This window comes from Artemia franciscana, chromosome 7, assembly GCF_032884065.1.
Source record: "Artemia franciscana chromosome 7, ASM3288406v1, whole genome shotgun sequence".
NCBI classification, from domain to species: domain Eukaryota; kingdom Metazoa; phylum Arthropoda; class Branchiopoda; order Anostraca; family Artemiidae; genus Artemia; species Artemia franciscana.
Window position 1 is genome coordinate 1,884,846 of NC_088869.1, and position 24,835 is coordinate 1,909,680.

The following is a 24,835-nucleotide window of genomic DNA, read 5'->3' on the forward strand; positions in this document are numbered from 1 at the left end:
AAAAACTGGCATAGCGTTGGCAATTGCGTCGTTCGGAATAGCCGCAACGTTGCTGCCTGGTGGAAGAACTACTCATTCCGCTTTGAAATTGCCTCTGAATTTTCATTCTACAGAAACTCCCACGTGCAATATTTCCAAATCATCTGGGATGGGTAAAGTATTGCAGCAATGCAAACTTATTATTTGGGACGAGTGCATAATGACACACAAAAAATCGCTCGAGGCTCTGGAGCAATCTTTGAGAGATTTGCGAGGGAATTCAAAACCCTTCGGCAGCACATTAATATTGCTTGCGGGAGATTTCAGACAAACATTACCTATAATACCTAGATCAACCCCTGCAGACGAAATGAATGCTTGCCTGAAAATTCTAATTTATGGTCACACGTAAAGACATTAACATTAACTACAAATATGAGTGTCCGATTGCAAAACGATGACTCTGGTCAAACATTTTCAGATCAATTGCTGGCAATTGGAAACGGAAAGGAAACGGCAATTGGAAACGGAAACGGAAATGGAATTTTGTAATTTAGTGACGACCAAAAATGAATTGGTTGAAAACGTATTTCCGAATATTCTAACAAATTATAAAAATCATAAATGGCTAAAAGAACGAGCAATTCTGGCAGCCAAGAATAAAGACGTCCACGAAATCAACAATATTGTTTTGACCAAGATTCGAGACCAGGCAGTCCTTTATAAGTCAATTGACACAGTTCTGGAACCAAATGAGGCGGTTAATTATCCATCCAAATTTTTAAAATCTCTGGATCTCCCAGGGTTTCCACCATACGTGCTACAACTAAAAATAGGCGTACCAATAATATTGCTACGAAATATCAACAATATCAACACTCCAAAGCTTTGCATTGGCATACGACTTGCCGTAAAAAAACAATGGAAAACGTAATAGAGGCAACAATCTTGACAGGGCCTTTTGAGGGTGAGGCTGTTCTTACTCCTCGCATTCCTATGATTCCAACGGATCTGCCTTTTCAATTTAAGAGATTGCAATTCCCAATTCGATTAGCATTTGCAATCACCATCAACAATGCTCAAGGGCAATCACTAGAAAAATGCGGTATAGATCTTAATACAGATTGTTTTTCCCATGGACATTTGTAAATGACGACAGGGACACAGGGAATATTCGATTAGCAATTACCATCAACAAAGCTCAAGGGCAATCATTAGAAAAATGAGGTATAGATCTGAATACAAATTGTTTTTCCCATGGACAATTATATGTTCCATGTTCAAGAGTCGGTAAACCTGACAATCTATTTATATACACAGACAATGGGACAGCGAAGAATGTTGTATATTCGCAAGTTTTACGTAGTTAAAAACATATATATGTATCTATCTATATTCACAGGTGGGATATATATATATATATATATATATATATATATATATATATATATATATATATATATATATATATATATATATATATATATATATATATATATATATATATATATACCACGGGGGGCTTTGAGGGGTGGGAGCGCGAAGCACCCCCACCAACTAGGTGCTGGGGTGGCGCGAAGTGCTTTCCAAACAGGTAGTATATATATATATATATATATATATATATATATATATATATATATATATATATATATATATATATATGTATATATGTATATATATACTAGCTGTTGAGGTGGCGCTGCGCGCCACCCCAACATCTAGTTGGTGGGGTGCTTCGCGCCCGACTTACGCGCCATATTAGTTACGCGCCATTGTAGTTGTGTCCCTGTGTCCCACCTGTGAATAGAGATAGATATAAATATATGTTTTTAACTACGTAAAACATGCGAATATACAACATTCTTCGCTGTCCCATTGTCTGTGCATATAAATAGATTGTCAGGTTTACTGACTCTTGAACATGCAACATATAATTGTCCATGGGAAAAACAATCCGTATTCAGATCTATACCTCATTATTCTGATGATTTGTCCCTGTGTCCCGGTCGTCATTTATATTCCCTGTGTCCCGGTCGTCATTTGTGTCCCGGTGTCCCAGTTTGTAATTTCTCTTTGAGTGTCCCGGTCGTCATTTATATTCCCTGTGTCCAGGTGTCCCGGTCGTCATTTGTGTCCCGGTGTCCCGGTCTGTAATTTCTATTCGAACAATCCCTGTGTCCCGGTCGTCATTTATATATCCCGCCTGTGCCCCCGGCGTCCCCGTTGTAGTTGTGTCCCTGTGTCCCGGTCGTCATTTATATTCCCTGTGTCCCGGTCGTGATTTGTGTTCGGGTGTCCCAGTCTGTAATTTCTCTTTGAGGTTCCCGGTCGTCACTTTTATTCCCTCTGTCTCGGTCTAATGACGTCACCGTCAAAGCAAAAATGACGACAACTAATTTCATGATGTCAGTCAACACAGAAACATGACGTCACCTGATCCACACACAGACAGACAGACAACTTATTTTTATATATATATAGATATATATATATATATATATATATATATATATATATATATATATATATATATATATACCAGCTGTTGAGGTGGCACTTCGCCACCCCAATACCTAGTTGGTGGGGGCACTTTGCAACCCCCAAGCCCCCCCTCCGCGCGCGTAAGTCGTTACGCGCCATATTAGTTACGCGCCATTGTAGTTGTGTCCCTGTGTCCCACCTGTGAATATAGATAGATACATATATATGTTTTTAACTACGTAAAACTTACGAATATACAACATTCTTCGCTGTCCCATTGTCTGTACATATAAATAGATTGTCAGGTTTCCCGACTCTTGAACATGCAACATATAATTGTCCATGGGAAAAACAATCCGTATTCAGATCTATACCTCATGATTCTAATGATTGCCCTTGAGCTTTGTTGATGGTGATTGCTAATCGAATGTAATTTCTCTTTGAGTGTCCCGGTCGTCATTTATATTCCCTGTGTCCTATTGGTATATGATGAACATTCTTTAGTTTTACTAAAGTTTAGTTTAGCTTTAGTTTAGCTTTACCTTTTTTATTTTTTTTTTTATTTTTATTTTTTAGTTTTCTTTTTCTCCTTTATTTTTCAATTTTTTTCCTTTTTTCAGTTTTTTTTTCTTTTTTAGTGATTAGTTTTTTATTAGTTTTTAGTTTTTAGTTTTTTTTCTTTTTAGTTTTTTGCTGTTTTTACCCTTTTTTTAGTTTTTTTTTTCTTTTTTAGTTTTTAGTTTTTTACCTTTATTTTGCCTTTTTTTAGTTTTTTAGCTTTTTTAGTTTTTTAGTAGTTTTTACCTGTTTTTTAGTTTTTTTTTAGTTTTTTTTTCTTTTTTAGTTTTTTTTTCTTTTGTATTAATGCTAAAGCCAAGGTTCGAGCCTGGAACCTCTCGGACCTAGAACCTGGAACATAACGCTTTACCAACTCAGCTACTTCAGCTTGAATACATTCACCTTTTTTAGTTTTTTTTATTCTATTTTTTTTTTAGTTTTCTTTTTCTCCTTTATTTGTCAGTTTTTTCCTTTTTTTAGTTTTTTTTCTTTTTCAGTTTTTAGTTTTATTAGTTTTTTTTGGTTTTTTTATTAGTTTTTTAGTTTTTAGTATTTTACCCTTTTTTAGTTTTTTTAGTTTTTTAGCTTTTTTAGTTTTTTAGTATTTTCTTTTTAGTTTTTTTTGTAGTTTTTATCTTTTTTAGTTTTTTTCTTCTTTTGTATTAATGCTAAAGCCAAGGTTCAAACCTGGAACCTCTCGGACCTAGAACCTGGAACATAACGCTTTACCAACTGAGCTACTGTGTTTGTATTTGTATCGGATTAACGACGCTTCTTGACTACTAAGGTCCCTGCGTCGGCCCTGTAGTGCATTCCTGCAGCATATGCAGACAGTGACGTCACTCGACACACAGACACACAGACAACTTATTTTTATATATATAGACCAGCACCTAGTTGGTAGGGGCCCTTTGCGCCCCCCCCCCAAAGCCCCCCCGCGCGCGTAAGTCGTTACACGCCATATTAGTTACGCGCCATTGTAGTTGTGTCCCTGTGTCCCACCTGTGAATATAGATATATATATATATATATATATATATATATATATATATATATATATATATATATATATATATATATATATATATATATATATATATATATATATATATGTGTGTGTGTGTTTTTAACTACGTAAAACTTGCGAATATACAACATTCTTCGCTGTCCCATGGTCTGTACATATAAATAGATTGTCAGGTTTACCGACTCTTGAACATGCAACATATAATTGTCCATGGGAAAAACAATCCGTATTTAGATCTATACCTCATTATTCTAATTATTGCCCTTGAGCTTTGTTGATGATGATTGCTAATCAAACATTCCCTGTGTCCCCATCGTCATTTATATATCCCCCTGTACCCCCGACATCCCCGATGTAGTTGTGTCCCTGTGTCCCAGTCGTCATTTATAGTCGACAAACATGACGTTAGTCTACACACAAACATGACGTCAGTCGACACACACGTCCCAGTCGTCATTTGTGTCCCGGTTTCCCAGTCTGTAATTTCTCTTTGAGTGTCCCGGTCGTCATTTATATTCCCTGTGTCCCGGTCTGTATATACATTCGTTTTTGAATTGGTTTATGATGAAATAATTTTTTTGTTTTTTTCCATTTTTTCTTTTTGTTTTTTTTTTGGTTTTTGCCTTTTTTTAGCTTTTTAGTTTTTTTCTTTTTTCCTTTTTAGTTTATTTGTAGTTTTTACCTTTTTTACTTTTTTTATTTTAATTTTTTTTTTAATTTTCTTTTTCTCCTTTATTTTTCAGTTTTTTTCCTTTTTTTAGTTTTTTTTTCTTGTTCAGTTTTTAGTTTTTTTATTAGTTTTTCTTTTTTTTTCTTTTTAGTTTTTTTGCTGTTTTTACCCTTTTTTAGTTTTTTTAGTTTTGTCTTTTTTAGTTTAGTTTTTTACTTTTTTTAGTTTTTTAGCTTTTTTAGTTTTTTTAGTAGTTTTTACCTGTTTTTTAGTTTTTTTTAGTTTTTTTTCTTTTTTAGTTTTTTTCTTCTTTTGTATTAATGCTAAAGCCAAGGTTTGAACCTGGAAACTCTCGGACCTAGAACCTGGAACAAAACGCTTTACCAACTCAGCTACTTCGGCTTGAATACATTTACCTTTTTTAGTTTTCTTTTTCTCCTTTCTTTGTCAGTTTTTTTCCTTTTTTTAGTTTTTTTTTCTTTTTCAGTTTGTAGTTTTTTTAGTTTTTTTTATTAGTTTTTAGTTTTTTTTTCTTTTTAGTTATTTTGTAGTTTTTAACTTTTTTTATTTTTTTTAAGTTTTTTTTTACTTTGTAGTTTTTAGTTTTTTACACTTTTTTTTAGTTTTTTAGCTTTTATAGTTTTTTTAGTATTTTCTTTTTAGTTTTTTTTGTAGTTTTCATCTTTTTTAGTTTTTTTTCTTCTTTTGTATTAATGCTAAAGCCAAGGTTCGAACCTGGAACCTCTCGGACCTAGAACCTGGAACATAACGCTTTGCCAACTGAGCTACTGTATTTGTATTTGTATAGGATTAACGACGCTTCTTGACTACTAAGGTCCCATCGTCGGCCCTGTGCATTCCTGCAGCATGGTTCGATCTCTGGGTCCCGTATTACCACGCTAAGGTCAAACCCACTGCGCCAACACAGGTAGTATTATAACTGAGCTACTTCGGCTTGAATGCATTCGTTTTTGAATTGGTATGTGATGAAATAATTCAGACGTCATATGCGGACAGTGACGTCACTCGACAGACACACAGACACACAGACAACTTATTTTAACATATATAGATAGATATACCAGGTTCACAGATGGCACTGAAGTACTGATAAATTGGGATAATGCCAAAATGAGATATCTTTAATGGTTGATAGAATAAAACGAAAGCCTTTACTGTTTTTGATGATATGATTTATTTTTTAACTATTAATTTTACCCTGAATACTATTTTCTATTCAAATACATGTGTAAGTAAATACTCTCACTTTCAAAAAAAAATTGGCACACCCTCATTAAAAAATTCGCACTTTGAAACTAGGCTTCAATCAGCAATAAGAAGACGTGGCAAAGGACATGACATGCTAAAAGTTTGATAGGGTAGAAAGTGACTTCTCAATTTTTACTTTGTTTCGAAGTTGTGAAGGTAGTTCTTGATAGATAGTTTCAGGAACAGCGTCTAAAAATAGTTAAATCACTTTAAAGAAGCATTAAAATGAAAGAAAGAGTGTTAAAGATCAAAAGCCTAAATATTTCTCTTTTCGAGAAGCAGAAAACTCTGTAAGAAAATTAGCCCTAGTTTTGTCGTCATAAAAGAAATATTGAAAATTTGTCAAGTCACTTATGATATCTCCATTGATCAAAAACGCTGCGGCATAAGTAAGACATCTTTGAGCGAACTTATATGTCAATTTTATCGGTCCTCTTTTCATGTTGGTCCGTACATATACAATCAGATGAAGACGTATTATTTCAATTTAATTTTGAATTAATATCCCTCTGAACAAACCCTTTTTTCTTTTCTATAAGATAAAAGAAATTAAGAGTGACGAGTGACCTGATATAAACACGTAAAAATTAGAAACATAAATGTTGACAGTATATTGTGCAGAAACAAATCCCCCAATCTTCCAAATGAGGTATCATGGATCTAATTTATTTCTTTTTTGTTACTACTTTGGCTACTAACTTATCAAAATATGCTTGGTATATTACAGATTAACAAATTACATTTGACTTCAACTGTAGTAGGAGACAAATGAAGTCTTTGTTTTCAATAGGGAAATATGGAGATAATCATAGAAAGCCTCTCTGAAGAATGAAATTAGGAATTCAAAAAAAAAAAATTAAAAAAAAAAATATTGCCTATTATACGCATGCACACATTAAAATTTTGTTGAAAGTCTCTGCAGGAGCATCATAGTTGCAGTGGTAGCTGCAACCTAACAAGACATGAACATGTCCAACTGTAAAAAAAAAGAAAGAAATAGTCCTAAACCACTGAAAAGGGTTATGTCAAAACACAAAGTGAAGAAAGAGAACTTAAGCACGACCACTGGAACTAAACACAGCCATTGGAAATCTACTACTTCCCTCTTTATACCCTCCCAGGAAGTTCCCATTTCCTTTAAATCTTTATTTATGACATCCTCCCAACCCAGACAAGGACGACCTGCTTTCCGTGTGGCCCCAAATGGTTGCCCGAAGAGGACAATTTTCGGTAATCTGTCATCCTTCATCTGTAGAACTTCACCTAGCCATCTCAACCTTTCTTTCACTATAGCCCTAGAAAGCGGGATGGAACTACATTTTTCGTACAGCCTACTGTTTAAAATACGGTCAGTCTGCCAGGTAACCAAAACAATCCGTAGGCAATTTCTCTGCAAAATATCTAGTAAATTTTCATCTGCTTTTTGGAGCGCCCATGCTTCAGAGCCATATTTGACCATTGTCATCACTGTAGCTTCCAATATTCTAATCTTGATTTGCAGCCTTATCTTTCTATTCTTCCAAACTTTTTTTAGCTGTGAAAAAACACACTGAGCCTTAGCTATTCTACTTTTAACATCTTCACTGCTCCCACCGTCTTTACTAATAATACTAGCAAGGTAACTGAAGCTCCCAACCTGATCAATCTTTTCGTTACCTAATGTCACCTGTTCATCTTCTCTAATTCCTAGATTTAGTGACTTAGTCTTCTTAACATTAATTTTCGAGCCTATTTTGGCACCTGAACAAGACTTAGCAGCTTCTTTATTCATCATATGCCCTATTCCCTGTCTATATGCCCCATCCTTCCGGCCGGAGTAAACAAATTCTATGTCACCTAATTTCATGCTTCCTACCCCTGGGATATGAGTTTCTGAAACTCCTAACAAATCCAGTTCAAACCGTCGGAATTCCTCAGTCAAGATTTTTTCTGGATTCCTCAGTAATTTTTTAACGTCGTAACATTTAATGTTCCAATTTTAATGTTCTTTAAATCTTTGAAATTATTTTGGCCTCAGGAAAAGCAGTAATCCCGGATACCAGTGCAGGATGGGGGACAACATATCTTCTCAAGTCTACACCGAAGCGCTTAAGCCGGCTTAGAACTGGACAGCAATAAGTCCCTGGGGCCTCCAGTAAGTTGGAGGCTTTGTGTAATCCTGGGCCCATCTTGGTCACAACATGGTTTCCAGCACTTGGCGATGCTCTTCTATCAACAAAAGCCGAAATCCTGCACGGACAGTCCCAAACCTATTACTTCCGACTCATTATATATTCATACCTACAAATATTATGCTACTTCGGGGAAGCAACCCATAGTAGATAAATCAGCTAGGAAGAGGTTTTTTATCCCGAAAACGCCCATCAAAACAAACCAAGCCCAGAAAAATATCCAATGATCATAATCCCGTAAGAGTGATGTGTTGTTTACTAGGCTATAATTTCCTCAAGGGGAGCCACTCCTCAAGTGGGAAAAAATTAACCGCAAGTTTCCCAGTCTTGCAGGTACCCCGAAAGGGTTGAGGCAGCCTTTTACAGAGGCCTTTGTCCATAAAGCTGGGTCTTACGCCCTGCCGCAGTTGTCCTCCTATAGAAGATCTTCCCACGATGGTGCTCTGCATCACCATGCAATTTAAATCATTACTGGGAGAAGGTTTGTAACTCATGTGACGTGTGAACACGGCAGTGAGCCCTGTAGAGTATACATTTGAGGGGCCTTCTTCCTCCTCCACCTGTACTTATGACCCCCAGGAGAGGGTGCCCCAGTTTCTATTATACACCCCCTGGGAAATTGCATTGCTTATTGCATGGCTTGAAAAACAAAAAATGGCTGCAATTACGATGCTCCTCACTGAAAAGATTTTTCCTTTTCAGTTTTTACATCTAGAGGTTCTTATAATTAACAAAACCAATCTATATTTATAAAAATAAGTTGTTTGTGTGTGTGTGTTGACTGACGTCACGTTTGTTTGTCGACTGACGTCATGTTTGTCGACTGACGTCATTATAAGGATTGAGCTGTATGTCGTCATGAAGTTGCTTGTCAACTGACGTCATGTTTGTCGACTGACGAAATTACAGACCGAGACACCGGGACACAAATGACGACTGGGACACCGAGACACACGGAATATAAATGACAACCGGGACTCTCAAAGACAAATTACAGACTGGGATACCGGGACACAAATAACGATCAGGACTCAGGGAATGTTTGATTAGCAATCACAATCAACAAAACTCGAGGGCAATCATTAGAATAATGAGGTATAGATCTGAATGCAGATTGTTTTTTTCCATGGACAATTATATGTTGCATGTTCAAGAGTCGGTAAACCTGACATTCTATTTATATGCATAGACAATGGGGCCACAAGGAATGTAGTGTATTCGCAAGTTTTACGTAGTTAAAAACATATATATATATATATATATATATATATATATATATATATATATATATATATATATATATATATATATATATATATATATCACAGGTGGCACACAGGGACACAACTACAATGGCGCGTAACACTACAGACCGGGACACCGGGACACAAATGACGATCAGGACACAGGGAATATAAATGAAGACCGAGACACTGGGACACAGGCAATATAAATGACGACCGGGACACTCAAAGATAAATTACAGACCGGTACACCGGGACACAAATGACGACCAGGAACACTGGGACACAGGGAATATAAATGACGACCGGGACGCTCAAAGAGAAATTACAGACTGGGACACCGGGACACAAATGACGGGACATTTATATATCCCGGGGGGATATATAAATGACGACGGGGACACAGGGAATATTCAGTTAGCAATAACCATCAACAAAGCTCAAGGGCAATCATTAGAATAATGAGGTATAGATCTAAATACGGACTGTTTTTCCTATGGACAATTATATGTTGCATGTTCAAGAGTCGGTAAACCTGACAATCTATTTATATGCACAGACAATGGGACAGCGAAGAATGTTGTATATTCGTAAGTTTTACGTAGTTAAAAATATATATACATATATATCTATCTATATTCACAGGTGGGACACAGGGACACAACTGCAATGGCGCGCAACTAATATGGCGCGTAACAACTTACACGCGCGGGGGGGGGGCTTGGGCGGGGCGCGAAGCGCCTCCACCAACTAGGTGTTGGGGTGGTGCGAAGCGCCAGCCCAATATCTAGTATTTAAATAAAATCAATTGATACAAAAAAACAGCATTGCACACTGTAATTCTGCAGTTTACATTGTAATGAGCAGTAAAAGAAAAAAACAAAGATGTTGTTAAAATTAGTAAAATAAGGTCTTTAACCAACATGGCTTGGTGCATGAATTTACTTAAAGCTAACAGCTAAGCTTAGGGCAGTTAAAGGAGTATACGAAAATTGAAAAAAGCTAGGTAATTGAGCAGTGAAAGAAAAAAAGAGATTGTTTGAACTTAATAAAAAAAAATCTTTTGACTAATACGGCTTGGTGTATGAGTACACTTAAAGCTGAAAAATAAGCTAAGGATTAATCTTTAGCTGCCTGATTTGCTAAGAAATTATTAAAATAAAGACTTATTTAGTAATGTGGATTACTACACGAGTTCACTCAAAGCTGAAAACTAAGCCTAGGACTGATAAAGCAGTCTAAAAAATTTATAAACAAGGCCAGCGAGAAGTATAATAAAGTTGAACAGTGTGGTCGGCTTCAAAAACTTGAAGGGTCAGCGCCCCTATAATTGAGCATTATCTTACATAGAAACCTATTTCTGGACCCATTTGGTCCGTAAAATGAACATGAAAGGTCTTAAATTCAACAAATCTAAAAGTACCGTCAGTCAGAGAACCTAGAAGGGTCAGCTTCCTGAGCCTGGAGCCTTATCATATCCATTAGGACTGAATAATGAAAAAATACAAGATGAACAAATAAACAATGATGAGCTAATGAACTAAGATGAACAAAGATCAAAATATCAAAAATATGAAAAAGGCGCAAATCAAAGAAGTCAAAAATTACTTTTAGCTCTGAAAGCCATTTTTGATATTTTGATCTTAGTTCATGATTTGTTCATCTTATATTTTATCATTTTTCGGACTTAATGGATATGATAAAGCTCCAGGTTCAGGGAGCTGACCCTTTAAGTTTACTCGTGTAGCAATCCATATTACAAAATAAGTCTTTATTTTATTAATTTCTAATATTTCTTTTTTATTAGTAATTAACCTAATTTTTCAATTGTTACTCTTCTTTAACAGTCCTAAGCTTATTTTTCAGCTTTACGTGTACCCTAGTCATAAGCTTAGTCGCTTTAGTCAAAAGACTTCGTTTTTATTGATTCCAAGCAATTCTTTTTTTTTCTTTTGATGTTCATTTATCTTGGTTTTCATACTCTCCTGTTCTCCTTTAACAATCCTAAGCTTACTTTACAGCTTTAATTGTACTCATACACCAAGCCGTATTAGTCAAAAGATTTTTTTTTTATTAATTTCAAACAATCTCTTTTTTTTTCTTTTACTTATCACTTACCTAGTTTTTTTCAATTTTCGTATAATCCTTAAGCTGCCCTAAGCTTAGCTGTTAGCTTTAAGTAAATTCATGCACCAAGCCATGTTATTTAAAGACCTTATTTTACTAATTTTAACAACATCTTCTTTTTTTTTCTTTTGCTGCTCATTAAAGTGTACAATGCAGAATTACAATGTTCAATGCGGGTATTTTTGTATACATTGGTTTTATTGAAATATTGGTTTTTTTAATTATAAAAACCTGTAGATGTAAAAACTGAAAAGGAAAAAAATGTTTTCAGTGAGGAGTATCATATTGGCAGCCATTTTTTGGTTTTTAAAGTCATGCGATTTTCCCCGTGGTTCAAGTAAAGAGACTTAAGTTCTCTCCAATGGTTGTGTTAATTTCCAATAGTCGTGGTTAAGTTCTCTTTCTCTATATTGTACAGGGAGAGTAAGTAACCCCGTGAAAATGTCGTTGTATGCCCGAGCTTAAAAAAAACAAATTGTGAATAATGGATAGGGGAAATGCCTTAAAAAAATACACGGTAAGAAAATAGAAATAATATGTAAATTAAAGAAATTCTATGAGAATGGCTGGCCTAAAAGACCACTGAGATAGAGTGAGCAGAAGGACCCCCAAAACTGGAGCCTAGTGACTTCCCCTGTTGATTCGAAGTATATATAAGAAATATTAGCATAGGAGCATAGAAAAAAAAAAATTTTAAGTCAAAGAAATATGAAAATTGTTTTCATCCCCAAGCTCATGGCCTTAAGTAGGAGTGGCTTTGACTCTTCAAAATTTGATGAGCAAATTGAAAATAAATAAAAAACTATTACCAGAAAACTACCAGAAAAGTGACGTTATTTTGTGAAGTGCTGCGTCATAAAAAACAAACTTTAGAAGAACGATAATTTGATATCCCAATCAAACTTAAAATTTGGATCCCTAAGATAATAGATTATTGACATTCTCTCTTGGAAAGGAAAGCCTGGAATTACGAGGTCTTAAGGAGAATGAATATTACGAATCAATATTCATCCAGCTATGCACAACGATGATTAGCCCCGTCTGCTTCTGATTGTCTGTTTCTATTACTCCACTATCCTATAATGTAAAAAAAAAACACCTATAAACGCTTAAAAAACGACAATACGATCGTGGGATACGAAAAACAGCTAAGAAGCTACCAAAAATATACTACTGCAAGCTGAGACTTGAAGTTTGTGACACCTAAGAAGCAAATGTAGATTTATTTTATGAAGAAGAAGTAGTGAAAGTACAAATTATCCAAAAAATGTGTATATCAAATACATTATATCTCTAAAAAACACAGAATGTTTAAGAATCAAAATTTAAGAACCTACCATTACACCTGTAAACTAAATTTGACCAGGTAATGCCTTCTTGAGAAAAACACAGAGCTCCTAGTCTTCCACCTTTTAAAGTGCTATCATAAATGTTTCCAGAATCTGCCACTAAATTCTCTCCTTCAAGGATCTTAAGTCTTATTAAGCCAATTTTGGGACGATGAAGCAAATTCCAGCGGTAAGCTACCTTTCCCTTCCAGGCAACATTCTCCGGATCTCTCCAAAGAAGTTTCACCTATAAAATATTTTTAGCTTATCAAACAGTTCATTCTAGTGAACTATAAACATGAGGTGGCTTGTTCTGATAGTAACCAAAACTGAACTATTATTTTGATGATGGAGTTTCACATCAGCTGGTACTGATCATCAGCATCAGCTGTTCAATAGATGCATTTTAGGGTAGGAAAGAATATACTTCAAGCGCAAAAAATAAAATTTTAGCAAATATTTCAGCAAGTGTTCATTAATAACATCAAACAGTTCGTGGTAACGAACTGTAGTAAGGAGCGACCCGGCTCAATAGTAACCAAAACTCTAAAAATGGAATTTTGATACCAATAGCTATATCAAAAGAATCGCATTTTAATGCTGGTTTTAAATATATAAGTTTCATCAAGTTTAGTCTTACCCATCAAAAGTTACGAGCCTGAGAAAATTTGCGTTATTTTAGAAAATAGGGGGAAACACCCCCTAAAAGTCATAGAATCTTAACGAAAATCACACCATCAGATTCAGCGTATCAGAGAACCCTATTGTAGAAGTTTCGAGCTCCTATCTACAAAAATGTGGAATTTTGCATTTTTTGCCAGAAGGCAGATCACGGATGCGTGTTTATTTGTTTTTTTGTTTTTTTGTTTTTCTGTTTTGTTTTTTTTCCCAGGGGTGATCGTATCGAACCAGTTGTCCTAGAATGTTGCAAGAGGGCTCATTCTAACGAAATGAAAAGTTCTAGTGCCCTTTTTAAGTGACCAAAAAAATTGGAGGGCACCTAGGCCCCCTCCCACGCTAATTATTTTCCCAAAGTCAACGGATCAAAATTCTGAGATAGCCATTTTATTCAGCGTAGTCGAAAAACCTTATAACTATGTCTTTGGGGACGACTTACTCCCCCACAGTCCCCGTGGGAGGGGCAACAAGTTACAAACTTTGACCTGTGCTTACATATAGTAATGGTTATTGGGAAGTATACAGGCGTTTTCAGGAGGATTTTTTTGGTTGGGGGGAGGGGTTGAGAAGAGGGGGATATGCTGGGGGAACTTTCCATCGAGAATTTGTCATGGGAGAAGAAAAATTCCATGAAGGGAGAGCAGGATTTACTAGCATTATTTAAAAAAAAAGATTAAAAAATAAATGTGAAAAAGCTTTTTCAGCTGGAAGTAAGGAACAGCAATAAAACTTAAAACAAACAGAAATTATTACCCATATAAGGGGCTCACCTCCTTATGATACCTAGCTCTTTACGCTAAAGTATTTTTAGTAATTTCAACTATTGATTTCCATGATCCACTTCTTCATCCAGTCATCGAATTGTTGGGGACCCGGCTGCAGGTGGTGAGTGCCTTCACAAGACGAGATGAAACGATAGAGCTTTGCGTCGTCGGCGTGGAGAAGGATGTCAGATTTGATGCCCTCAACTAGGTCGTTGATGTAGAGATTAAACAGAAGAGGGCCGAGGATTGACCCCTGGGGTACTCCGCTAAGAACTTCCTCTTCGGTATTGCTGAAACAACCTTCTACGCACACAACTTGCTTTGTGTCAGTTAAGAAGTCCGTAATCCATTGAAGAAGACTGGATGAGGACCCGGATGAGGAGAGACCGCATTTACTGAGCTTCTGAACGACAAGCTTGCGGGGAACTTTGTCAAAGGGTTTCTCGAGATCCAAGTATATGAGATCAATCTGGAACCCCTTGTCGATGTTTTTCTTCCGATCATCAGTGGCACAAAGCAGTTGGATTTCTGCAGATCGTTCCTTAAGAAGACCAAACTGGTTTTCGGTAAGTATTTTTTTCTCGTTTTAAGTGTTCTAGGGTGTGGTCTGCAATAAGAGACTCAAGTACTTTACACGTGATACAAGTGAGGCTTATCGGTCTGTAGTTTAATGGGTCTTCTCGTTTCCCACCTTTGGATATTGGGACGACAATAGCTTTTTTCCAAATAGCGGGAACCTCACTGAGTTCAAGCCAACTAGGTGTTGGGGTGGTGTAAAGCGCCACCCCAACCGCTAGTTTAATAAAAACTGATACACAAAGGGCAACGCCAACAAAATCGAAAATTGGCCCTTATAATTTATTTAAGGATAAAACCAATGCTGTGTAAAAATGAAAGTTGATGTTTTTTACTGTACATCCAAGTTAAGATTTGATGGAGTCAAAGGAAACTTGAGGAATTTAAAGTTCTCTTCCAGCAGTAACAATTACATAACTCAATAAGAACTACATGTGTTTCATTGAACAAAAAATCGGAAATATTTAAATTACAAATAAGTATGTAATTACTGCACTATTCTTTGGTCTTAAGTTGTGGATGGGAAACCTGAACTTTCAACAGAATTAAGGGATTATGGTGTCAATTTAATCACTCCTTGCTCTTTATCCTTCAAAAAAAGGTTTCTAGAGCTTGTTTTCGCAGTGGAAAGTGAGTAAGAATCTACATATTTATTTTAGTTACTTCCTTGGTGAACTGCGCTAAAACAATGTACTCCTTTACTCCATTGCAGTTCTGATTGAAGAGGCAATTAAAAAACAAAAAAATTGTCTGTGAGATTACTACTATAAGTCGATTCCTCAGTTAATTTTATTTTACTAAAATAATTTTTGGGAAGGTTTTTAAGTGTTTGATTTGATTATTCATTTTAATTTAAATGAGTTGTTAGTTTGTTTATTCGTTTATGGTAATTGTTTTTTGTTTTTAGTTAGAACTTTTAAATAATTGAATTTCATCTCGTCTTTTGTATTAGTAAGACCCTTTAGACTTCCTGCACATTTTCCCCGTTTTGAAATCATTTTTCTTGCAATTCATAAGCGATTTAAATCACTTTATTTATCAAACTCTACTTAGTCTACACTTATTTTGATTGGCATCGCAAGACTGATAGAAACAACTTTACTGTGAATGCATATATTTTGACCTCTTAGCCATGAGATTAGCTCCTTGATTTCAAGCCTTAAAACTTGCCTGATTTTCAGTGTCTCCTGTATGCCATAATGAGTTCCTCATCATTTCACCAGGACCCGTATTTGATTTTACCAGTTTAAGCTGTATGCCACGTTCAGCAATAGCACGGAAAGGATTTGAATGCCAATAGCCCTGTGTGTTTTTCTTCCACATTACAGCATAAAACTGAGAATTGTTCTGATAACTACAAAAATAATTGTATCATAATTGTATCTTATTGTATCTATACGCATTGTATCTTATATATGTATTGTTATATATATATATTTTAGACTCATTAAACCTATTACATGTAAAATTTACATATAAGATGTATAAATCTTATATACGTAGCTTATATATGTATCTTATATATCTACTAGCTGCTGGTGTGGCGCGAACTTTTTGACAATCCATAATAAAATTTAAACGATGATTTGTTTTCTAGAGTAGGCTAGCTTGAATGCATAGACAAAGACCAACAATGTTTTTCGACCCTTAACTGCAATGAAGTCAACCTATGTTCTCACTACAGTTCTGTTAAAGAGATTAAATAAAACAAACAAGTTTTTTTTAACTGAAAGTAAGGAGCGACATTAAAATTTAAAACAAACAGAAAGTACTTCGTAAATGGAAGGGACTGCTTCCTCATCAACGTCCCGCTCTTTACGCTAAAGTTTGTCGCTTCCTCTTAACTCTACTTTTCTAAAACAGTAAAAAACTTTAGCGTAAAGAGAGGACGTTGATGAGGAAGCAGCCCCTTTCATATATGAAGGAATTTCTGTTCGTTTTAAGTTTTAATGTCGCTCCTAACTTTCAGTTAAAAAACCTGTTTTCTTATTTAATTTCTGAACGTTTTTGAATCAATGCATCTTTTGATTTTGGCTCTCTGCAGAGGAATAATTAAAAAGAAATTTGCATATTTTTTTTCTAAATGGCTTTTTCATAGTTTTTTTTTGAGAAGAAAAGGAGTGGGGGAGGAAGCCTAGTTGCCCTCCGATTTTTTGGCTACTTAAAAAAGCAACTAAAATTTTTAATTTTTTACGAATGTTTTTATTAGTGAAAGATATACGTAACTCATAAATTAGGTTACGTAACGAACTTTTGTATTCTCATGTTTTTGGTACATATATGAGTGGGTTCGCCCCCTCGTCAGTACCTAGCTCATTACACTAAAGCTTAATTTTTTTTTCCCAGTTCATTAAGAATGACCACTGAATCACAAAAGCCGTAGAATAAATAGTTAAATTACTAAAATACTTTAGCGTAAAGAGAGAAGTATTAGGAGGAGGTGAGCCCCTCATATGCGTAATAATTTCTGTTCGTTTTAAATTTTTATGGTGCTCCTTACTTCCAATTGAAAAAACTTTTTCATATTTTTTATTTATTTTTTCTTAATAATGCTAGAAAATCCTGCGCTTCCTTCATGCAAATTTTCTTCCCCCTTGACAAATTCCTCGATGGAAAGTTCCCCCAACACATACCCCTTTTCTCAAACCCTTTCCACAACCAAATGAAAATCCCCCTGAAAAGGTCTGTACACTTCCCAATAACCCTCTCTATATTATGCAAGCACCGGTCAAAGTTTGTAACTTGTAGCCCCTCCCATTGGGACTGTGGGGAAGTAACTGGTCCCCAAAGACATAGTTATAAGGTTTTTTCGACTATGCTGAATAAAATGGCTATCTCAGAATTTTGATTCGCTGACTTTGGGAAAATAATTAGCGTGGAAGAGAGCCTAGGTGTCCTCCAATTTTTATGGTCACTTAAAAAGAGCACTAGAACTTTTCATTTCCGTAAGAATGAGCCCCCTCGCAACGTTCTAGGACCACTGGGTCGATACGATCACCCCTGGGGAAAAAAACAAACAAACAAACAAATAAACACGCATCCACGATCTGCCTTCTGGCAAAAAATACAAATTTTTGTTGATAGGAGCTTCAAACTTCTAAGATAGGGTTCTCTGATACGCTGAATCTGATGGTGCGATTTTTTTGAAATGCTGTGACTTTTAAGGGGTGTTTCCTCCTATTTTCTAGAATAAGGCAAATCTCAGGCTCGTAACTTTTTATGGGTAAGACTAAACTTGATGAAATTTATATATTCAAAATCAGCATGAAAATACGATTCTTTGATGTAGCTATTGGTATCAATATCCATTTTTTAGAGTTGTGGTTACTATTGAGCTGGGTCCCTCCTTACTACAGTTCGTTACCAAGAACTGTTTCATAAACAGGCCCGAGCACTAAAACCTAATGCATGAAAAACAGCTTAACAAAGCGTTACCTTCTTGCTTTAAAATCATTAATTGTTATCAATAATTCATTTCCATGTTAATTCATTAATATATTAACCATTATAATATTATTATTGCATTATCGTTGCATAAGATATTATTATACTTTTACTTTTATTTATATATTAATTATTTGCCGTACTATTTACAGATTATATGAAAAAACAAGTTTTTTTTCAACTGAAAGTAAGGAGCGACACTAAAACTTAAAATTAATAGAAATTACTCCGTACATGAAAGGGGCTTTTCCCTCCTCAATGCCTCGCTCTTTGCGCTAAAGTTTGACTCTTTCTCTTAACTCTACTTTTCAGAATGGTAAAAAATATTAGCATAAAGAGCAGGGCATTGAGGAGGAAAAGCCCCTTTCATATACGGAGTAATTTCTGTTCATTTTAAGTTTTATTGTCGCTCCTTACTGTAAGTTATCTTTTATTTAATTTCTGAACGTTTTCGAATTAATGCATGTTTGGATTTTTGCTCTTCGCCCATAAATAATTAAAACGAAATTTGCATATTATTCTTTTTTTGCTAAATTGCTTTCTAATAGTTTTAATTCGTAGATTTTGAGAAGAAAAGAATTGGGGGAGGAGGCCCAGTTGCCCTCTAATTTTTTGATTACTTAAAAAGACAACTAGAACTTTTAATTTTTTACTTTCATTAGTAAAAAATATACGAAGCTTACGAATTAAATTGCTTAACGAACTTCTATATTCGCATATTTTTACTAAGTTAATGAGGGGGTTCACCCCCTCGTCAATACCTCGCTTTTTACACTAAAGCTTAAATTTTCTCCCAATTCCTTAAGAATGACCCCCTGAATCACAAAGGCCGAAGAATAAATAGTTTAAATCACTAAAACTACTTTAGCGTTAAGTCTGAGGTAATACGAATAGTTGATCCCCTCATGTGCGTAATAATTTTTGTTCGTTTTCAACGAACAGTTTCAACGCTGGTTCTTACTTTCAGTTGAAAAAAATTTTCATACTTATTATTATTTTTTTTAATAATGCTAGAAAATCCTTCATTGAAATTTTCTTCTCCTATAACAAATTCCTCCATGGATAGATCCTCCCATATTACCCCCCCCCCCTCAACTTCTTCCCCCAAACAAAAAATATCTCCCTGAAAACGTCTGTACACTTCCCAATAACCACTACTATATGTAAACACTGGTCAAAGTTTGCAACTTGCAGCCCCTCCTACGGGAACTGTGGGGGAGTAAGTTGTCCCCAACAACTTAGTTATTAGGTTTTTCAACTATGGTGAATAGAAATGCTATCGCAGAATTTTGTTCCGGTAACTTTGGGGAAAAATGGGCGTTGGAGGGGGTCTAGGTTCCTTTCATGTTTTTGGTCACTTAAAAGGGGCACTAGAACTTTTAATTTCCATTAGAATTTGCAACATTTGAGGGCCACTGGGTCGATACGATCACCCCTGGAAAAAAAATAAACAGCTTCCATGATCTGTCTTCTGGCACTCTTTTTCTTAACTCTTTCTCTTAGACTCTTTCTCTTAACACTTTTCTCTTAGATTCAAGAGTTTGACTCATTCTCTTAATTCTGTTTTTTAAAACAGTAAAAAAAAATTAGAAATGATATTACAAAATTACAAAAAAATGATTACATTATAACAATTAAAATGTTTACAATATTACAAAATGTTGATACATTCAAGCCAACGAATATTATTCTAATACTGGAGGCGACACAAAATAAATAATTTAGCTAAGAAAAGACTTTCAGCAAAAAAAAAAAAAAAAAAAAAAAAAAAAAAAAAAAAAAAAAAAACAGCGAACCCAACCAAGACTAGTTATCCATTTATTAAAATCCAGTGCAAATGCTAAATCGTTTACTATATTGAAAATTCGTTGAAGATGGCAGCATATCTGTAGCAGCGTTAGCAGTCTCAGTCTTTGTTGGAAAAACTTGTGAAGGGTCCACTCTGATGCTGCGCTTCCCTAATGCCTTTTAAAATGAAGGCTTGAAACGATTTCCAATTGATTGCTTATCTCAAACTTTGCTTGGATGGATTTTTGGTACCCTACCAAATACTGTTGTTTTACTCCTAGGAATGGTAGACAGGACCATTCCACCCTGTCACAATATTTTCTGCTCCTCAAAAATTATTTCAAATTTAGTTTTTCTCTGGAATCAGCTTCTTAAAAATCCTACATGATCACTTCTTAAAGGTGATCAACTATCGGTAGAGAATAAAAAAAATACAAATTAATCAAAACAAAAATATAAATGACCATTTTTCTTCACACAACTGATAAAAAATTTACGATTTTGTCTTAAGGTTTAAAGCCTACATGCTAAGTTCCTTTCCTCTGCTCGTTTTTGACAAAATTATTTTATTGATAAAACTTAATATTTAAGTGACCAAAATCAATGGGGTTGCATTTTCCCTTTTCGTAAAATCGAGCAAGTTTCTTGAGGCTTACAAAATTATGTTGAGAAGTTTAAATTTCGGAATCTAAAACATTTGAATTATTATAAAAAACATTATTCTTTTGTTCTATACGCCAACATTACCTTTTCTTTTAAATGTTGTTGTTACCCTACTATGGCAACTACAAACTGTTTGATAATTTTTTTGTTACAAAAGGAACAAGCTCTTCTGCATTCAGTGTGATAAGTCTAAAAGTAAACTTCGTTAAACACATTTTTTAAAAGACAAGTTAGAAGACAAATTATTTTCCTAGACATTAACTGATGGAAAAAAGTACCTGAAAATAAAGCCTATATAGTCGTCATCCGCGTGTGTATCAACAAAAAATGTTCCTTCAAAGTCAACACCCTCAAATCGATGGTAACCTAAAGAAGAGACTTTCATTACTATCAGTATCGGTAAATAAACTCTTCAGTAAAATCACCAAAACGAGAGCAAAGGTCAAGCATTTTGTAATGCTGTAGCATAGATACTTTTCAAATCCAATCAGAATTGAAAATTAATAAAACTTTCAGCATTAAAAACATTAAACATAAGCATAGTTGGTGAGTCAATCTCTGTGCTAGAGTTTGCGATAAAATTTATCAAATAATTTGCTTATTTTCTATTGAGAATTGAGGTGATAGTATAATTGATCAGTAAAAAGACCTTTCCTGCAAACTCTAGGTAAGGTTTTTTATCTAATGGACACTTTTAAAATCCATAATGGATTTTGGATGGAGCCACTCCATCCATAATGGGTGGAGCCACTGAGAATTAGTGCATGGAAATGTGAAAATCGTTTGCTGTAATTCCATTCTGTATTACTGTATATCATAAAAAGACCTGGTCTAAGGGAAGAAGGTAGAAGGCGGTTTTAGAAAACGTAGAGGATGTGTCGATCAAGTTTTCACTCTTAGGTTAATAATTGAGAAGTCCCTTCGTTTTCAAACACCTTTGGTCCTCAGTTTTATCGATTATGAGCAAGCTTTCGATTCTGTTGATAGAAGAGCGTTAGCAAAGGTCTTATCGTTATATGGTATACCAGAAAAATACATTAAAGTGATTTGTGCTATGTACAAGAATAATACTGCTGCGGCTAAGGTAGGAAATGAGGTTAGCAACTGGTTTTGTATTAAAGCAGGAGTTAAGCAGGGTTGTGTTCTACCCCCCCCCCCTTTATATGGATCATTTTGATGGACTTTGTCTTAAGGAGCACAGGAAAGGCAATTGGAGACCACGGAATCAAATGGGGAGGAAAAACGCTCCTGGACTTAGATTATACTGATGATTCAAGCATATTAGATGAAAGTGTGAGCAAAATGAATGAAGTTTTAGAGGTTTTGCGAGTTCAGGGTGCTAAAATAGGCTTGGAAATTAATGTTAAGAAGACTATGTCACTAAGACTAGGAATAAGAGAAGATGAACAGGTGACATTAGGTAACGAAAAGATTGATCAGGTTGGGAGCTTCAGTTACCTTGGTAGTATTATAAGTAAAGATGGTGGGAGCAGTGAAGATGTTAAAAGTAGAATAGCTAAGGCTCAGGGTGTTTTTCACAGTTTAAAAAAAGTTTGGAAGAATAGAAAGATAAGTCTGCAAATCAAGATTAAAATATTGGAAGCTACAGTGATGACAGTGGTCAAATATGGTTCTGAAGCATGGGCGCTCTGAAAAGCAGATGAAAATTTACTAGATATTTTCCAGAGAAATTGCCCATGGATTGTTCTGGGTACCCGGCTGACTGACCGTATTTCAAACAGTAGGCTGTACGAAAAATATGGTTCAATCCCGCTTTCTAGGGCTATAATGGAAGAAAGGTTGAGATGGCCTGGCCACGTTCTACGGATAAAGGGTGACAGACTACCAAAGATTGTCCTTTTTGGCCAACCGTCTGGGGCTACACGGAAAGCAGGTCGTCTTTATCTTGGTTGGGAGGATGTCATAAATAAAGATTTAAAGGATATGAAGAATTTCTGGAAGGTGAAAAGAGGAAGCCTTTAAATAGATTAGGTTGGAGGAGGAGCCTGCGTAGCTGTGTTGGCCTCAGGCGGCTTGGTGCTGCAGTGATCTATTAGTAGTAGTAGTAGTAGTAGTAGTAAAACACTTAGGTCTTATAAAATACTTGTTATAAACAAAAAACACTTCTTAAAAAAATAAAACTATTCTTACAGAACAAAAATATTCTTATACAACAAAAAATCATCCTAAATAATCACAAATTCATATTGAAAAACAAAAATTACATCTTACAAATCCCAAAATATTCCCACAAAACCAAAATACATCCTAAGAAATCAACGATAGATTTTAAATAATATCACATTTCTACTGCTGCCATCTAAGATTTGTGCTGGAGGGTTTCATAGGGCTGGTACATTGACTTCCTTTGATGTATTTTCTGTTTTGTAAGAAATATTCTTTGTATTGCAATAATTATATTTATTTTGTAAGAACAATTTGTGATCTTTTTGGATATATTTTTTTCTTTGTAATAAGTATTTTGTATTTTTCAAGAAGAATTTGCGATTTTCTTAGGATATTTGCATGAGGGTTTCTTAGTAGCCCTTAGTAGCCATTATGCCAAGTAGCCCTAAACTGTTTAGAGTCATCAGGAAAAGACACTAATGGGGATCTTTTCCATTAAGTTTAAAGGATTGATTCTAGTGTAAATGATTATTTTGCTTGAAATTGCCCAAAAAATGCCCTTTAAAAAATAATGTCAGCTAGAGGTTCTCATATGCTAACCATTCAGTGTCAGGGATTTACCATGGGTCATTATAATCTAGCAATGAAATGTCGATTTGCAGCTGTTCAAATGAAACACAATGGTCATTTTAGTCTATAAAGTTATTTTTGTGAGAAAGAAGGTTGAAAAACCCTTACACATGATAATTTGCACCAGAAGGGTGTCATTCGAAAGCCATAGATTACCACGGAGGGAGCTACATACAAAATCTTGGAATCGACAGAAATTAGTGCTGAATTGTGGAACTAGAATTGTGGAATTGACTAAGGGTGAATTGACATGGTGTATCAGGGAAGGTTGACTTACAAAAAAAATGAATAAATGGATTTAAATTATATTTTTACCATTAAAATATCGGTAAAAGGTCTTAGGAATGATAAAATGTATCATCGGGGTGCCAAGAGGAAGCCATATTTTGCTACGGTGGCAATAATTGCTAAGAATAAGATGTTCTACAGCTTAAAGTTAATGAAGGAGGTGTTAAATGAATTTTCTAGCGGTGCGGTTACTGAAATCTAACGCCCAGTCAATGAAATGAGGGATTTTCATTAAGACCCCTCCGAGATAACACTTAGTATTTTCGAAGTTTTAACTCTGGAATTGAATAGTAGGGTGTGCTAGTCACATATTGGCACGGCTGCGTAAAATGTCTGAATTAACGTTTTCAAGAGTTTAAGGTAAGTGGAGAGGTGCTAACAGAATGTTTAGACTGAGGGAGAGTGAAATGTAACCCTTAGTCAAACAGACAGGAGTATAAAGTCTTCCTAAGAAATCAGCACCCTCAAAAATATCTTATTGTGGCTTAAATTCACCTCTGACAAGATTATGTGAAATTTAAGGGGAAAATATCATTCAAATCTGCGCTTGTCAACTGGGGGTACATAGTCTTATCTCAAAGAAACGAGGTATTTTCATTAAAAGCCATCAAATATATCCCAATGTGATTTAAATTTACCTCTAATATCAACCCTCCTCTCTGGAATCGGTTTTTAGGACCCCTACCTCTCTTCAATTCATGTTGTTTTTGTTTATATTCCATCTTATGTCAGGTTTCTTACGTTTCGTTTTTTCTGCTGTTGAGTTGTAACTGCTTTTTCTGTGTTTTAATTAATGCTTTGTAAAATTGTTTTTATTAATAAACTTTGTATGCACAAAAGTTTGTACCCTTTTGGTTTATTAATCCGATTAAAACTTCAATATATTTCGCTGATGCAATTCAAGTATTTTGTAGCCTATGCACATAGCTATGTTCATTCAAGAATGCCCATAATAAAAGTGTGAAATTCTGTGTAGTAAAGAGGAATAGGACATACATTTGATCTCGTATGAAGGGGTAA

General features: G+C 35.1%; 1 protein-coding gene across 1 annotated transcript in view; it reads right to left on the reverse strand.

Moving 5' to 3' along the window:
• Positions 1-5,889: 5,889 nt before the first annotated feature.
• Positions 5,890-24,835, reverse strand: part of LOC136028719 (cartilage oligomeric matrix protein-like) — a 136,446-nt gene continuing 117,500 nt past the window's right edge. The window contains exons 11-14 of the mRNA XM_065706587.1: positions 21,049-21,136; positions 16,046-16,229; positions 12,867-13,104; positions 5,890-6,176 (exon numbers count right to left, since the gene is read on the reverse strand). Of these exons, the coding sequence (XP_065562659.1) occupies positions 6,082-6,176; positions 12,867-13,104; positions 16,046-16,229; positions 21,049-21,136 (605 nt within the window). The 3' untranslated portion in view covers positions 5,890-6,081. The remainder of the gene's footprint in view (positions 6,177-12,866; positions 13,105-16,045; positions 16,230-21,048; positions 21,137-24,835) is intronic.